The sequence below is a fragment of the Colletotrichum abscissum genome (genome assembly GCF_030869225.1).
Source record: "Colletotrichum abscissum strain IMI 504890 chromosome Unknown Scaffold_13.1, whole genome shotgun sequence".
NCBI lineage: Eukaryota > Fungi > Ascomycota > Sordariomycetes > Glomerellales > Glomerellaceae > Colletotrichum > Colletotrichum abscissum.
In genome coordinates, this window is record NW_026850021.1 from 689,198 (window position 1) to 703,925 (window position 14,728).

The following is a 14,728-nucleotide window of genomic DNA, read 5'->3' on the forward strand; positions in this document are numbered from 1 at the left end:
ATGTTGTTTTGGACATGATAATGAGGTATTTGGATCTCGTGGGTAACCGAGAGGTGCGACGGACTGGTAGATTTCCAGCAAGTCAGGGATTGATGAACTAGTACCCAATTAATATAATGCTTACCAAACACAATGCCTCTCATAAAGTGAATTTGTGACATGACGTACATCTATCTACAATAATGCTCTCTGCCTCCGTCTATAGTCATCGGCAGCGACCTTTTTGCTGTCCAAGCCAATGCTATCAAACTGATGTCCAACAAGTTATTTGGGCTTTTTGGTCCGCATGCAACGATTATCAAAGGTCAACCGTCATAATCGCCGCCTCGGTCCTCGGTTCCCTTCCCTCACGGTAATCATTAAACCAATACCGACGAACAATCTCGAATCCGCACCTCGCATACGTCTTGCGGGCGGGTTCATTGTCGTAGTCCACGATGAGTGATATCCGCGCCCTCTCCTTCTCCTTCCCTTCTGCGCGAGTAGTTGCTATTTCTGAAGCGACATGGGCTTTGGCGAATTCGAGTAGCTTGGTGCCGAGTTGTTTTCCTCGTGCCGAGGGTGTTACGAACATGCCGTTTATGACGTATTGAGATATGGGGACGTCTGGTGAGGATTGGTGCGGTGGACCAAAGTCTAGGAGGGAGGCTGAGAGGGTTTCTGAGTCGAGGGGGCCGGTGATTGTTAGTGTTGCTAGCCATTCTGCGATGAGAGCCTTGTCTAACGAGGTGGAAGGGGATTCATCGGTGGGAGACGGTGATGAGGCCGCATCCTCGTAGATGATTATTGTTGTCGCGCCGGGGTTCGTGAGGCGGGAAACCCATTTTTCTGGGGGGAAAGCGACTTCGCGGGCGTGGGTTGAGCCGAACCAGGATGGGGAGAGGAGGAGGGATGAGAGGCGGAGGGATTTGTAGCGGTCGAGGAGGGCTTGGAATTTGGTCGGAGAGGGGTGGGATTTTGGGAGGATTAGGGGGGTTGAGGGCGGCATTTTGAGGTTTGAGATTAATGATCGCTTTGAGTTATGGGAGTAGAATGTGTGAGATTCGTGGTGAGGTGAGAGAGTAAGGGATGGTGAGTGAGGTCGTGAGTGAGTCACTGCCGTTGATGACATTCTGGCTGACTTATTCGTGATGACCTCGGCGTCTCATTGGAGCGAATTGGCGACGGATTCTCATCCCAGTTGAGGTAGCATGAGTACTGATGTTATGCTGTAGCTCGAACGCTTCTTCATTCTCTCATAAAGATAAAAATTTTGACGTGTCACACTTACTTTATGAGAGAAGAAGCCTCGGATAGTCAAAAACTGGTCGATAACGTCTTATAGACGTTGAGCTACTCTGAATGGCTGGCCCTCGCTATGAGCACGCGCGGCTTGCCTCGGCCCAATCCTCGTCCGGTTTCCGGGGCTAGGGGAGGGAGATTCCCCCCTTGGTAGTTCCGGCACTCGTTGCGCGCGGCCATCAACGTCGCTGTCTTGCGACTCGATACCATCAATCAATTGACAAGCCTTCATATACATGGGCCTTCATGTTCCAGATTTTGCAATTTGCTCGTACCTGAGGGTCTCCTGCTTGAGTTGTCCGGGGGAACGCGTCATCTGAGCCCCCTCAACCTGTCCTGAGGGCGGACCGTATCGCGGCTCATCAACGGGGCATTTGACTGACCACAACATCCTTCAGTCAACTTAAGAAAACACACCGGAGCATAACAAGTCGAATCAATGGCGTTCCGCGGACTCACTCGCTGTCGCGCTCTGACGAGCGGCACCGCTAGACGCGCGCCATTCCGGTCGATTGGTCCAGGAACCAGTTCATCAAGAGCCAAGTTCTTCCGATCAGCTCACACGGGGCCACAATCCAAGAGAAGCGGTAAACTCATACCTCTCCAACTCTTGGTTCTCGGCGCAATCCCGCTCTTTGTCGGATACCTCATTGGCCGATCCAGCACCTCGGGACCAGCCGTCGAGGGACAAGCGAAGCTATCTCATGTGGATTTCGCGAGCCGGAAGGAGATGGTAAAGGTACTGTGAATCCCGGGATCACAAACCACGAAGATCTATGCTAAATGAGGATCAAGGCGGCCCAGGAGATCTCAAATGCTCTGGGTGAAGGCGCAGTCAGCTTCGATGAAGATGAGATTGAGGTGCATGGACACTCTGACTGGTCTACGTCCAACTCGAGCGGTCGTCCTGTGGCTATCGTGTACCCCAGGACGACTGAGGATGTTTCGCAGATAGCCAAGGTTTGCAGCAAGTACAATGTGCCTATGGGTAAGTCGCCTCTCTAAACATGGCTCTATGGGTTATCACCACTATCATCGAAGTACTGAAAAGTCCTAGTGCCTTTCGGCGCTGGATCTTCCGTCGAGGGAAGCTTCTCATCGCCATACAGCGGAATCTGCGTTGACTTTGTGCACATGGACAAGATCATTGCTTTCCACCCTGACGAGTAGTTCCCCTCCTCCTTCTATCTTACCACGGAGTTCTCCAGTCCTAACACAAACCCAGCATGGACGTCGTCGTCCAACCAGGCGTGAACTGGGTAACCCTCAACAAAGAGATCCAATCCTCTGGCCTCTTCCTCCCGCTCGACCCTTCCCCCACAGCCTTCATCGGTGGCATGGTCTCCACAAACTGCAGCGGCACAAACGCCTTCCGCTACGGCACGATGAAGGACTGGGTCGTCAACCTGACCGTCGTCCTTGCCGACGGGCGCATCATCAAGACGCGCAGGCGGCCGCGCAAGAACTCGGCCGGGTACAACCTGACGAGCCTATTTGTTGGCGCCGAGGGCACGTTGGGTATCGTGACGGAAGCGACTGTGAAGCTGGCTGTCGTGCCAGCAGATACAAGTGTCGCCGTGGTGTCGTTTGGGACGATTGAGGAGGCGGCGAGGGCGGCGACGGGGTTGATCAGGAGCGGGGTGCCGCTTGGGGCGTTGGAGTTTTTGGATGAGGTGCAGATGGAGGTTATCAATCGGCATGGGAGTGAGGCCGTGAGGAAGACTGCATGGGATGAGAGTCCGACGTTGTTTTTGAAGTGAGTTGTCACTTTATTCTCTACCTTCCTTCATAAGTGCTGACTTTGGTTGCTCAGGTTCGCGGGGACTACAGACGGCATCAAGGGGGATATTGCTAGGGTGAAAGAGATTGTGCAGCCGTTCAAGCCCCGCAAGGTCTTCTTCGCCAGAAACAAGCAGGAAGAAGCCGATCTATGGGCCGCGAGAAAGGAAGCCCTTTGGACAATGACGTCGATCAAGCCAGAGGGGTACTCTCTCTGGTCTACGGATGTGGCTGTGCCGATCTCGAGATTGGCCGAGATAATCAGTAAGCCTTGGAAATCTGCCAACGTTTTGTACTTAGTCTCGAGACACATCCGCTAATCAAAAACGGTCTACAGCATTGTCGAAAGAAGACTCTGGAAAGCTCGGTCTCTTTGCGAGCGTCATTGGACATGTTGGAGACGGCAATTTCCACCAGGCGGTCATGTATGACCCGAAGAACAAGGAGCAGCGGGCTTCGGTTGCCAAGTGTGTTCATGATATGATGGGCAGAGCATTGGAGATGGAGGGTACTGTCTCAGTGAGTAATCTTTTTCTGCGACGATGAAAGATTTGGTAACTGCCCTGCTGACTCTATCTGTAGGGAGAACATGCCATCGGCATCGGGAAGAAAGATTGTCTTGTTGATGAGCTCGGCGTTGATGCTATTGATTTCATGAGGACCTTGAAGCAGGCAGTGGATCCAAAGTAAGTCTATCGACGGTCCGAACGCTACGCTTGCGCCATGCTGACTATTTGTTAGATGGATTATGAATCCTGGCAAGGTGTTCGACCTCCCGAGCAACTCGAAAGCTGTTGCTGCATCATGATATCTGTACAAGCCTTTATTTAGAAGCCCGGCATTTAGAGCCAATGAAGTTAAAATGTCTATTTTGCTATCAGTCAGTAAATCATTGACCCCGTTGCTGGTAAGATCAAGACAACTTCGTGCGAAAACCAAATGCTGTTCCAACACCGATAATCACAGCCCGCTTCCCATGCAGTTGGTCGCGTTGGTCGCGACTCATGAGCCACCACCAAACCTGCAATAAACGTGCCTGAAACATGGAGCTGCATACGTGCGACCCTTGAAATGCGAAGCGATCGTTGCAGTAGGCTACAATCAAACAACCAACACAACGTGGGGGCCGTCACGGCTCCTACGTCTCCATGTCTTCGTTGTTATTCTGGCCGGCTGGGGTCTCCATGTCCACTTCATCCACCTCGGCCTCGGCCTCGACGTCTGTCCCTGCTCCAGCTTCTACCACTGGTTCGTCCTCCACCTCTGCCTGACTTCCCGTCACTCCTCCAGCTTCTGTCGTTTCTCCAAGCTCTGTCACTATTCCAGCTCCTTCCCCTGCCCCATCCTGTGCCGCTGCTCCAGCTTCTATCCCTGCTCCGGCCTCTGCCTCTCCCGTTGCCTGTGTCTCTGCTACCTTTCCCTTCTTATACCTATTCCCATCGTTCCTCAGTGACTTCACTGTGATAGTAGGATGCCGTCCCAAAAAGAGCTCAATCCACCTCTTGCAGCCCGCGGGTGTCACTCTGCGCGGCGAGCACCTTCAACACAAACTCCTTGATCTGAGGACGGGTGACGGGGAATCCCAGCTCCGCCTGCGAAATGGCCCAGGCAGCCGGAGAACTCTCCTGAGATACGCTGAGTCGTTGGTACTCCTGCTTGGCCTCTCTGCACGTCTTCCTGCCGGGCGTGAGCTGGTGGTAGAGGGTGGTGTAGGGGATGACCCAGGCTTTGGCGGCTTTGCGTCGACACGTCTTTTTTCGCGTTTTTGATGTCTTGTTCCGTCCAATTTGGCATCGGTGATGGTGTTGAGAAAGGTTAAAAAAAGATTCGGCTGAATGCTCCTGCAGTGATCCCATGTGGCCAGTGGGGTGGTACCGTGGTGTGCCCCTCATGCGGTTTTAGTGCAGCAAGCCACTCTTCTTAGCCTTGTCGAACACAAAATAGTGTGGTCACGACATGCAGGATGCGACGAACTAACCTGACTCGAGATACTGTTGCCTATCACCACTTCACGTTTCAAATCTGACGTCCCTACGAGGGTCTTTTTCTTCAATAAAACGATAGCTCTAGATTCTTCACAGGAATGCCACTACCAGGAGCATCTTATGTTCTCGTTGGCGCCCTAGCTTCGATTGTCATCTTGTTATAATCTTGCCCATCGCTCCACGCCTTGCGAAGACGATGAGTCGCCGACTAGAAGTTAGCTGTGATTAACCCAATATTGGCTGCAACCCGTCTCCGCCTGGAAGAAGGCTGTGACATTCTGGAATGTCCAAGGAGATTGTGACCCCAGTCATGCAGCCATCGCAGCACCAAGTTGCCCCCCTGCGTCCGGCCGAGACATGAGTCAAGCCGGGGTTCTGCTACTGCGCCGACCGGCGAACTGCATGGGTTGAACCAACAAACTTCACGTTTTGGGAATCAGGCTCGTGAAGCTCTGTCGGGAGTATGTACCTCTTTGCACATCAAACCATAAGACCGGGGATGGCAAAATAGTCAAATTAAGCATCATTTCCACGCCTTCTCCATGGAGTTCAACCTCGAGAAACAAGTAAACTCCTCTCTTCGGCCTCTCACTGTCAGAACCCAGTGAAGTGTACACAATGTTGCCACAACTCACACCAATTCTTTTTTGGACACTTGCTGTCTGTTGGCTTGTTGCCGCTAGCCAACATGCAGCACCGGTAGGTCTGGTGGTGCGAAGCAACCCTGGCAAGACAGCTTCCAACACACTGCTAGCCATCCGACGGTATCTCTCCAGCGCGAGGCTTGAGAGAAGAGAAACCAAGTTCAGTAACAGTACTTCACTTGACACCGGGTTTGACAATGCGATCCTCTTCAAGTAGTAAGTAATTACACTTCAAGCAAGCAACTCATCGGGTGCACCACACTAACAGTCTCAACCATAGTGAGCAAAAGGCTGAGGCTGGTGCCAACGTTACAGCGAGTGCGGGCATTGAAGTAGTGTGCACCAAGTGCTACATCAAAGGCAAAGCCAGTGCTCACCTCACGATCGACGGCACTTTCAACGCAACGAAGGTCGCAACTGACATTGGAAACGAGTTTGAAGAGACTTTTGACAACATCACCGCTTACGCAAAGAACTACGTTTCCGGAGTGGTTAATAACTTGTCTGACGGCCTAGATGCTAATGACTTTGATTTTCCACCATTGAACATTACATTTGACCTCGATGTGCCTTCATTCCCCGAGGCGAGCCTAGGCTTTGGGTTTGAAGATTTAGAGATTTACATGCAGCTTGATACCACCCTGTCAGCTGGCTTGTCGTACACGCTCAACCTCTACACATCAACTACACCCCTAGGCTCAAAGATTGGAGACGACTTGCTTCTGGGCGTTGTCTTTTCCATCGACCTAATCTTGAGTGTTGAGAGTGAGCTTCAGATGAGTAGCGGCTTCCACCTTCGGATGGACGATGAAGTCGGCTTTGATATCGCACTCTTTTCGAAGAATGTTTCCAGTGTCAACTTGTGAGTTTCTCCTTGTTTCGCATTAATCACCCCGTCGCTGATCCAATGACTTTAGCAAGGGTGGTCGATTCGAATTCCTCCCCGTCATCATTGAGAGCGCCGGCGTAGAGCTCAAGGCCATCCTCCGCGCAGGCTTCAGTGCCGGCATCGAGATCTCGTCTCCTGTCGACAGCAAGGAAATTGAACTCTTCAACAACACTATCAAGGTCCCAGGTGCCTCAGCCGGGATAGAGGTCAGCGTATTTGCAAATATTGCTGAGTTGAGCACCAACGTCACGGCCCTGTCGACTCCAGACGAGAACGGTTGCGTCTTGCGAGCCGTCAACGCGTACCAGTTTGCACTTGGTGCTGCGGCCGGCGCTTCGGTCCAGATCGGTGACCGCATCTGGGGTCCGGTACCAAACACCCAGATTCCACTATTCTACACCACGCTCGGAGACGCTTGTGCCAGCACGCGTGTTCCGACTACAACAGCGACCAGTGTCTCTGCCAGTGCGACTGATAAGGAGAAGCGTCAAGAGGAGCTTACCACGACGACGCTGAGTAAGAAGGTGACGTATACTGGTATAGAATGCGTAACTATTGGCTTGATCAACTGTCCGCCGCAACTTCAGACTCTGCGAGAGTTTGTCGCTACAGAGACATTGATCACGGCCGTCGCATCAGGGGTTGAAGCGGTCTTCCCGGTGGCAACGAAGGCTGTTGTCCAAGACGTAGTCAGCTTCGGATCGAATGCGCAGTCGTTGACCTCGAGCAGCGGTGCTCCGAAGGAGTTCACGCCGAGCCCAAGTGCATCCTCCACTAGCACAAACCCTCCTGGCGTGCTCGATGGCGATGTTGGTGGTGTCAATAAGAAGACAATTGTCGGTGTCAGCATCGGTGCCGGTGTGCTTGCCATGGCTGTTATCGTTGGTGCCTGCATGTAAGTCGCCAGCAAGCTCCAGCCTCTACTTGAACTTTCGGGGCCCGAAAGATTGAGCAACACTAACAAGGTTGACTATCACAGGTTTTGGCAACGGAAAAAGAGATACAGCCCCGTTTCAAGGACGAACGGAGAAGTTACTTATGTCCAAGACTTCCGTCCGTCGGAATTCCACGACCCTATCAAGAACCAAAAGCAACCTCAAGTCGATGTGGTCAATGTACATGCAAAGTGAGCCACGACGCTCCAGCTAGCAGTAGAAAGGGCATCGAATTGAAGACCAAGTCACAGGCAAGACTTCAAGTGCAGGATGATGCACGGAAGAAAGTGGACAGATGATTGAGTACTTAGTAGTTTTCACGGTGTTTACGAATTTACGACTAGATATACCAAATGTGTTTCGATGTCCTTAAGGTTTACGTCAGAGCTTGGAAGCGGCTTTGAGAGAAGCCAGGAAATCCTCCACATCTTGCAGCAACAATGCTGGCTGCTCAAGCGCCGCAAAATGTCCTCCCTGATCACACAATCAGTGTCGCTCCATTAACACAGAACTTTTGATGTCTTACCTTCTCATGCGTGCGATACTGCGTGAGATTGGGGAATGACTTTTCTGCCCACGCCTTTGGCATCAGGCCAATCTCGGCTGGGAAGCACGAGTATCCCAACGGCGTTTCCTTCGAAGTAGGGATGATTGTGCCACCGCCTTCACTAGACATGGCCTTGGCCAATGGCCGATACGGGTAGATACTCCTTGGGAACGTGTCCGTGTACCAGTACAGGCTCACAAGCTCGAGAATGGTCTCCAGCTGAAGCGGGTAACGCGAGTCCACCCACTCGATGTACTTTTCGCCAATCCTGCAGATTTTCTGTAAGTCTAAGATATCAGATGAGAAAGGAAGGACATCATACCAAGCCAATAACGCCAGTGGACTCGCTGACAATACCAAGCCGATGGTTGCTGGTCGGAGACCATGCTCTAGGGCATATGACATTCCAGTTGAGCGCCATTTCAACATCCTCCCAGTCTGTTCAAGTTCTTGAGGCGTCAATCCATCGGTGCCACCAGCAGCATCCTCGGGTGAAGGCATCAACATGTTCACTATATCATTGTCAATACCTTACCCTAGGCTTCGCTCGATATTGCTAGTTTTACTCACAGTGGAATGCTTTGCACTCCTTGTAGCCGGACATGATTCTAGCCATGAAACTTCCCACATCACCGCCTTGGGCAGCGTACCCGCTGCCGAACCCAAGGTCAAGCATCAGTTGATGCAGACTGCGCGCGACAGCCTCCTGTTGAGTCTCTTTCTCAAGCGGAATCGAGCTAGCAGAGAGTCCATAGCCCGGGAGAGACGGCACGATGACATGGTACGGCAGCGTATCCGGGGTGTACTTGCTCACGAGCAAATCGATCATGGGGAAGAACTCGAGGAAAGAGCCGGGCCAGCCATGCATGAAGATAACTGGTGTTGCGTCCTTCTTGTTGGAGAACAGCGCGGCGAAGTGGATGTCCAACGTTCCAAGATCCGCATCCTCGACTTTAGCTTTGAAGTTAGGTACGGAGTTGATGCGAGCCTCTTGTTTGCGCCAGTCAAAGTTCAACCAGGCTTCTTTGGCGTCAATGAGCCATTTGCGAGATACGCCGAATTGGCCGTCTTCTTGTTTGTTGTACCATGTCTCCGGTCCGATTTTTGATAGCTTGAGTAGCTGCAGGAACTCATCCACGCTCTGGTCTGGCACATTGAGGGTGAACTTCTCCGGAATCTTTACGACTCCGTTGGGCAGGTTTCCGAATGCATGGGCCATGGTGAATGAGGGTTGGATAGGTACGGTGATGCTTTGCCTCCCACAGTAAAGAGATGAACAGGTCGACGACATTATAAACTTGAGATGACTGGGGCACCAACACACGAAAGACACGGCATTGATAGCATCCCCGCACCGGGATTGGGCAAGGCCTGTCTCTGTAGTGTAAGGTTTCGAGGTTCCGTGCCATCATGAGTGGAACTTTGTCCCACCCGGCATGCAGTTGATCAGCACCCGTCCCGCTTGTGCATCACCACCGGGGCTATCCGCCTCCTCTCATTCGATCGAACGTCCCGAATTCCGCGGAGTCGAGGTGGAGCAAAGGCGACAAGACGGACCGGACGGGTCAGTGTTAGAGTCCGGATGTGTTAGTCATGAGCTTAGACATGCTTGATTGGGGCCTCGCTTGGGCCCTGCCATGATAGAGTTTAGCTGTCGGTTGAGGTGTACGACCAAACAACGTCGTATGTGCGTGGGACTGTGTCGGACAAGCAAAGGAGCCCGAATTAATAATCACCCAGCTAGGTAGTTCGGATCCGAGTACGAGAATCTCCAACACTGTGAGGAAGGCTCTTCCAATATTCGTCCGTCGAATGGAGTTTTGTGGAAAGGCTTGGCAATCAATATCAGTCCTAGCAGAACGTTGTACGAAAAAGCACTACAAGCTGTTACTTGACAAACTAGTGTACATCCTTGCTCAGCATGCGGCTACCTTCTTGTAGGCGGTTGACTTTCGGATGAGTGCCTTGTGCTTCACTGGAAACCTGGTCGCACAAAATCGAACATATACGAATGGACGCTCAAGGATAGACTTACTGTGAGAGATCCAAGTAGACAATGCAGTTGTCCGAATAGCAACTGCAATTATCTACTTTCGCCATAGTTGTTCCCAACATTGAGGAAGCAGGAAGTTAGGATGAGAGGTGTTAGAATAAAGCTCTTCTAATTATGATGTATAAGGTAAGGTACCTAGTTTGGCGAAAACGACGCCGTTAGTTGCAATGGGCTCTCAACGACATGCATCGTGCCGTTCGTAGCCATTGTGACGAAGTAATCGATTTCTTTTGTATTTGATCACCTAAGGGGATAATGGAGGCCTCAAACTTTAGTCAACTTTTCCTCGTCTATCGTATCTTCATGATCTGTTGTCACCTAACTGCTCAAGCTATGACATAGCTTCACGCAGCTATCTGAGTGAACACGGGGAGAAGTAGATGGGAAAGTGATTGCTTGTGAGTGTAATGTGTTCGGAACTCAGGTCGAGAAAGAGAGAATCTGGAACCTCAAACCCGGAGTTTAATCAAAGCCAGGCGCTTCATGAGTTCCACTCCCTCAATTCGATATGTGCAAAGATTGGTGGTGAACTAATCAGACTCCCAGAAATATGAGGAGACTATGACCCGTGTCCGAACCCCAGTCTCGATATTCTCCCGTTCGGAGATCCAATGGCATCTATTCACCAAACGAGCGAAAACAAGGCACTTTAAGTAGATTCCCAAGTAACTACCCTGTCGAGATCTTACGCTTTCAATGTCTCTGTGACGGGAATTATTTCCCAGCCTGTCTGAAAATAATCTCAATAGAGTAGAGCGTGAGTGCGTCTCTCATCCGAACTTCCTGCAGAGGATTCAGAACTAATGGTTGGAACAAGTGAAATGATCGTAGTAATAGCTGCCGATAGCGTCAATGGGCGCGGACTCGTAGAGACGGCGATGCTCAAAATGCGAGCGGAAACTAACCTCAGTCTAAAGCCAAAGCCTGAAACTGCACCGAACGTTAACATCCGGCAGTGCGGCATACGCATTTTGTCGGACTTCAACTTTGTCTAGGGTAAGACTTGTGCCGGTGTCGATCGATTGAATGGGGGGCTCCGCCAACCCATCTTCGGCCTCTCAGCTGAGCAGTATTTAAGATGATCTACACCATGAAGTGTTAAGAAGTGGGAAGTTGTGGAGCTAGCATTAGCAAGGCTTCAGCTAGGCTTCGGCAAATCTATGCTGAACCCGTTTTAAGCAACCTTATTGAGTTGAGCCAATGACTATATCCGTGCCAAAGCCTGAGAAATCGGAGGATAAACGACCAACTTGCTCCTAATTTGGCCCACAAGGGTTAGCAAGAGAAATGATTATTCTCACCTTCTGCGAGGAAGACAATCCTTGAGTGGATACAAAATAGTTTGGACTGCTAATTTTACACATATGAACCAAGATGCGATACACGACTTGGTCAAAAGTTTGGATGCTATCACATCAGACTATTGCGGATTGAGGATGCCTAGGAAATCGGAGGGTATGATGTCCATATGTACCTCATGAGACAATAAAGACTACTATAAACATCTCGTATCAAGACCACGGAAATGGAACAATTACAACGACCACATCACACTTCAAATCTCCTCGGAAAAGAGACGTCTTAAGACCCAACGGCGCCAACTTCACACTAGCTTTGACATTAAGACAGTGTCACATCTTTGAACGATATTACCAAAGATGGACATCATGTGTTCCTCCGTCCGTTTCGTGTTCTTCGGAATCTTGGGCATCTTAACATCTGCGTACGCCGAGCACCTTCGAGTTGTCTGGTCATCCGGCGCCTACGGCGCTATTGGTGGCCCCAGCGGATCTGGCACCAATGGCGGCTACACCGGCTTTGCCATCATCAACGACGCCGGTGAGGCTGTCTACGATCAAGCTTACCCCAACGATCACTCTCCCTGTTAAAACACTGGCGACGGCCGTACGTTCACCATCGAGGGCGACTGCTGGGACACTGGACAAGTCTTATACTGCAAGTCAGACCTTGGTGGCGCGCCCAAGACGTGCGAGGTGAAGGATAGCAACGGCAATGTCCTTGGTAGCGGCACGTACATAGCAAAAGGATAAGCGAATCTAGCTTTATTCGTATGAAAATCATTTCCCTTGTGCCACCTAGTGCTGTTAGACGAGGAGCGCATGCTTGAAGGCTTCAGCAGCCAACATTAATATTATACAGACCAAACTTGATTTTTTCTGGCAACCTTAAGCATAGGAACTACTTCTTAATGTCTGAACCCAAAGAGTACGATTCCAGCGTCGTCCTCTGGTATGGTTTGCAGGTTCCTTCCAATCTGAGCCTATCGATCTTCCAGCTTGAACAACGAAGTCAGAAGTCTACATGTACCCTTACGTCTAGTATCTTGAACCAGAAGATATAGAAGCAATCTACAAATTTGTAAGAACCTATCAAAGCTGGAAGTGATGAAGAGACGAGAGGGCAAGTGGTTGTTATCTCCTGCATTCCAATCTCCCCGAAGGCCCAAAGGGTCCGGTGATTCTGCCACCACCCGCTTCGGAAAACATCGTAGCATTCTTGCCCACCAATGATAGTGGTTACAAACTCAATTTTATTACTGACAGCTACTTAGTCCCTGGATTCAGTGGCGAGATCTCGAGGAAGCGGGGTGTGCGGGGTGGACAGGCACCTCGGCAGGCCGCGGACGGGATGAAACAAGGTTTCTGTGACAATCATCCGGTCTCCCCATATTCGCCGACGGAGTTCTTTAAGCGCAATGATATCAGGTGCATTTGTATAAAACGCCCAAGGCGGTGATATGAAGCGAGGTCTGAGGACATACAAAACGCCAGGCCATCTACTACAGAAGACTAACCGAAATAAAGCTGACCAACTCAACGTTATATCGGATCAATGTCGCGCTTCGAGATCAACGAAAAAGACCTCGTCGGTCTCAAAGACAAGGTTGTCTTAGTGACAGGTATGCACACCTAGCGACTGTCTTGTATTCTTTTCTGAGGTTGAACTACATGATGGTGCAACCAGCCAAAGACTCGAATTATCATATCAACATCTGTTTGAGGAGGATACATGCTGACCAAGCAATCATCAGGCGGATCCTCGGGTATCGGCCTTGGAACGGTCAACCTTCTTCTCTCTCTGGGTGCGCGAGTTACCAATGTCGATCTGAGTCTTCCCAAAGCTTCGGAGCCTGGCGATCCGTCTCTAGTGGAGTCTCGTCTAACCTTCGAGCCATGCAATGTTTGCGATTGGCAAGCTCTTCGTGGCGTATTTGCGCGAACCGCAGAGCGAGAAGGTCGCATTGACGCTGTCTTCGCGAATGCCGGTAAACATGCCCACCTGGAGATATCTTTAGCTTGTCCTTGAAATTGCCATGACCACTTAACTGTGAAGTCATTGAAGCCGCTGCTACTGCAATCTAGCCAGAAGCTTCATTGAACCCGGTGGAATGAGGGCAATACAAAGAAATATTCTGTATGAACACGAGGGCTGACAACGGTGGTATTAGGAGTTGGTGCCCGGACCCGGTTTATCGACGACGAGATCGATCCTACTGATGGAGAGTTGAAGGCACCAGACCTGAGTTGCGTCGAGACGAACCTTTTTAGCGTCATTTCAACAGTCAAGCTCGCTGTTCACCACATGCGCAAACAGGAGACCGGAGGTAGCATTGTTCTCACTGCATCTGTCAGCTCTTGGTCAAGATTCAAAGCTGTTGATTATAGTAAGTGTCATTCTCTTCATGATCTTACCTCTGCGGCCAGGCAACATCTTCGTTTGCCTTGCAACAAGGATAATGTTGACTCGAGAATACTTCCAATTTCGTTCGCAATACTGATACAACCTGTCACACTAGCCACGTCTAAGCATGCTGTGCTTGGTCTTATGCGCAGTCTTATCCCGCATCTAGAAGAGCTCCCTGTTCCCATCAGACTCAATTCTCTCGCTCCAAACTGGACTAAGTCCGGTATTGTCAACGAGGAGATGGTGTCTCTCACGGGACTCGCTCTGAATACGCCTGAACATGTGGCTCTATCGGCTGCTTTACTCATGAATGACAACAACAGAAATGGAGAGGTTATTTTCATCGACGGCGGGAAATACTGGGAGATTGAAGAATCTCTGGGCGGAGCTGGGGTCGGTAGCTTCGTTGGATCCTCACTGCCGATCGGTAGCGACCAAGGAACGGACTGGGACCGCTACCTGGAGTTTTCCAGGAGGATGAATTTAGCTCTGAAGGGTCTTCAATGATATGCAAAAAGTTTTTTGCAGATGGTACATAAGGGGAAACACACTCACGCTATTCAAGGCATCACGGCACGGATTGGTGATGAAGGTACGTACAAAGAGCTTTCCTCTTACCAGTACATGTAGGTAAGTAGGTCAAGAAATGAAGCTGCGAGGTAGCCCTTTAATTCAGGAAACAATTGAGGATCTCCGGCGAATTACCTTTCAAATCAAGTCAATCCCCTCCAAACGTACGTGCATTCGTTGGCGTGAGCAAGTACAGCTGTGTATATCCACTTTCGCAGAGTAGGATAGTTCTAATGTCTGGGTACAGCTACGAAACGCTCGTGTTCATTTCTTAGTGCACGTACATAGAATGTGAGCTGTGAGTGTCGATCTTCAGCCCTTTATATTCCGTGTAACTCGG

General features: G+C 50.6%; 7 protein-coding genes across 7 annotated transcripts; 4 read left to right on the forward strand and 3 right to left on the reverse strand.

Annotated features, from left to right (window-relative positions):
* Nucleotides 1–298: 298 nt before the first annotated feature.
* CABS01_06388 (uncharacterized protein) lies at nucleotides 299–988 on the reverse strand (the record flags this gene model as incomplete). The annotated part of the gene is made up of 1 exon (XM_060539754.1): nucleotides 299–988. One exon carries the CDS (start codon nucleotides 986–988, stop codon nucleotides 299–301), a length of 690 nt encoding a protein of 229 aa, XP_060404291.1.
* Nucleotides 989–1,720: 732 nt separating this feature from the next.
* On the forward strand, nucleotides 1,721–3,868 carry CABS01_06389 (glycolate oxidase; the record flags this gene model as incomplete). Its single annotated transcript, XM_060539755.1, has 8 exons — nucleotides 1,721–2,014; nucleotides 2,077–2,269; nucleotides 2,339–2,447; nucleotides 2,507–3,037; nucleotides 3,095–3,324; nucleotides 3,398–3,579; nucleotides 3,643–3,746; nucleotides 3,802–3,868. The coding sequence occupies 8 exons, from the start codon at nucleotides 1,721–1,723 to the stop codon at nucleotides 3,866–3,868; spliced, it is 1,710 nt and encodes a 569-aa protein (XP_060404292.1).
* Nucleotides 3,869–4,198: 330 nt separating this feature from the next.
* On the reverse strand, nucleotides 4,199–4,952 carry CABS01_06390 (uncharacterized protein; the record flags this gene model as incomplete). The annotated part of the gene is made up of 2 exons (XM_060539756.1): nucleotides 4,199–4,480; nucleotides 4,560–4,952. 2 exons carry the CDS (start codon nucleotides 4,950–4,952, stop codon nucleotides 4,199–4,201), a joined length of 675 nt encoding a protein of 224 aa, XP_060404293.1.
* Nucleotides 4,953–5,663: 711 nt separating this feature from the next.
* CABS01_06391 (uncharacterized protein) lies at nucleotides 5,664–7,708 on the forward strand (the record flags this gene model as incomplete). Its single annotated transcript, XM_060539757.1, has 4 exons — nucleotides 5,664–5,905; nucleotides 5,970–6,551; nucleotides 6,607–7,473; nucleotides 7,558–7,708. The coding sequence occupies 4 exons, from the start codon at nucleotides 5,664–5,666 to the stop codon at nucleotides 7,706–7,708; spliced, it is 1,842 nt and encodes a 613-aa protein (XP_060404294.1).
* A 186-nt stretch (nucleotides 7,709–7,894) lies between these two features.
* CABS01_06392 (epoxide hydrolase) lies at nucleotides 7,895–9,279 on the reverse strand (the record flags this gene model as incomplete). Its single annotated transcript, XM_060539758.1, has 4 exons — nucleotides 7,895–7,987; nucleotides 8,040–8,328; nucleotides 8,383–8,572; nucleotides 8,631–9,279. The coding sequence occupies 4 exons, from the start codon at nucleotides 9,277–9,279 to the stop codon at nucleotides 7,895–7,897; spliced, it is 1,221 nt and encodes a 406-aa protein (XP_060404295.1).
* A 2,492-nt stretch (nucleotides 9,280–11,771) lies between these two features.
* CABS01_06393 (uncharacterized protein) lies at nucleotides 11,772–12,164 on the forward strand (the record flags this gene model as incomplete). The annotated part of the gene is made up of 2 exons (XM_060539759.1): nucleotides 11,772–11,997; nucleotides 12,079–12,164. 2 exons carry the CDS (start codon nucleotides 11,772–11,774, stop codon nucleotides 12,162–12,164), a joined length of 312 nt encoding a protein of 103 aa, XP_060404296.1.
* An 802-nt stretch (nucleotides 12,165–12,966) lies between these two features.
* On the forward strand, nucleotides 12,967–14,325 carry CABS01_06394 (short-chain dehydrogenase; the record flags this gene model as incomplete). The annotated part of the gene is made up of 4 exons (XM_060539760.1): nucleotides 12,967–13,033; nucleotides 13,166–13,399; nucleotides 13,583–13,798; nucleotides 13,931–14,325. The coding sequence occupies 4 exons, from the start codon at nucleotides 12,967–12,969 to the stop codon at nucleotides 14,323–14,325; spliced, it is 912 nt and encodes a 303-aa protein (XP_060404297.1).
* Between the last annotated feature and the right edge of the window lie 403 nt (nucleotides 14,326–14,728).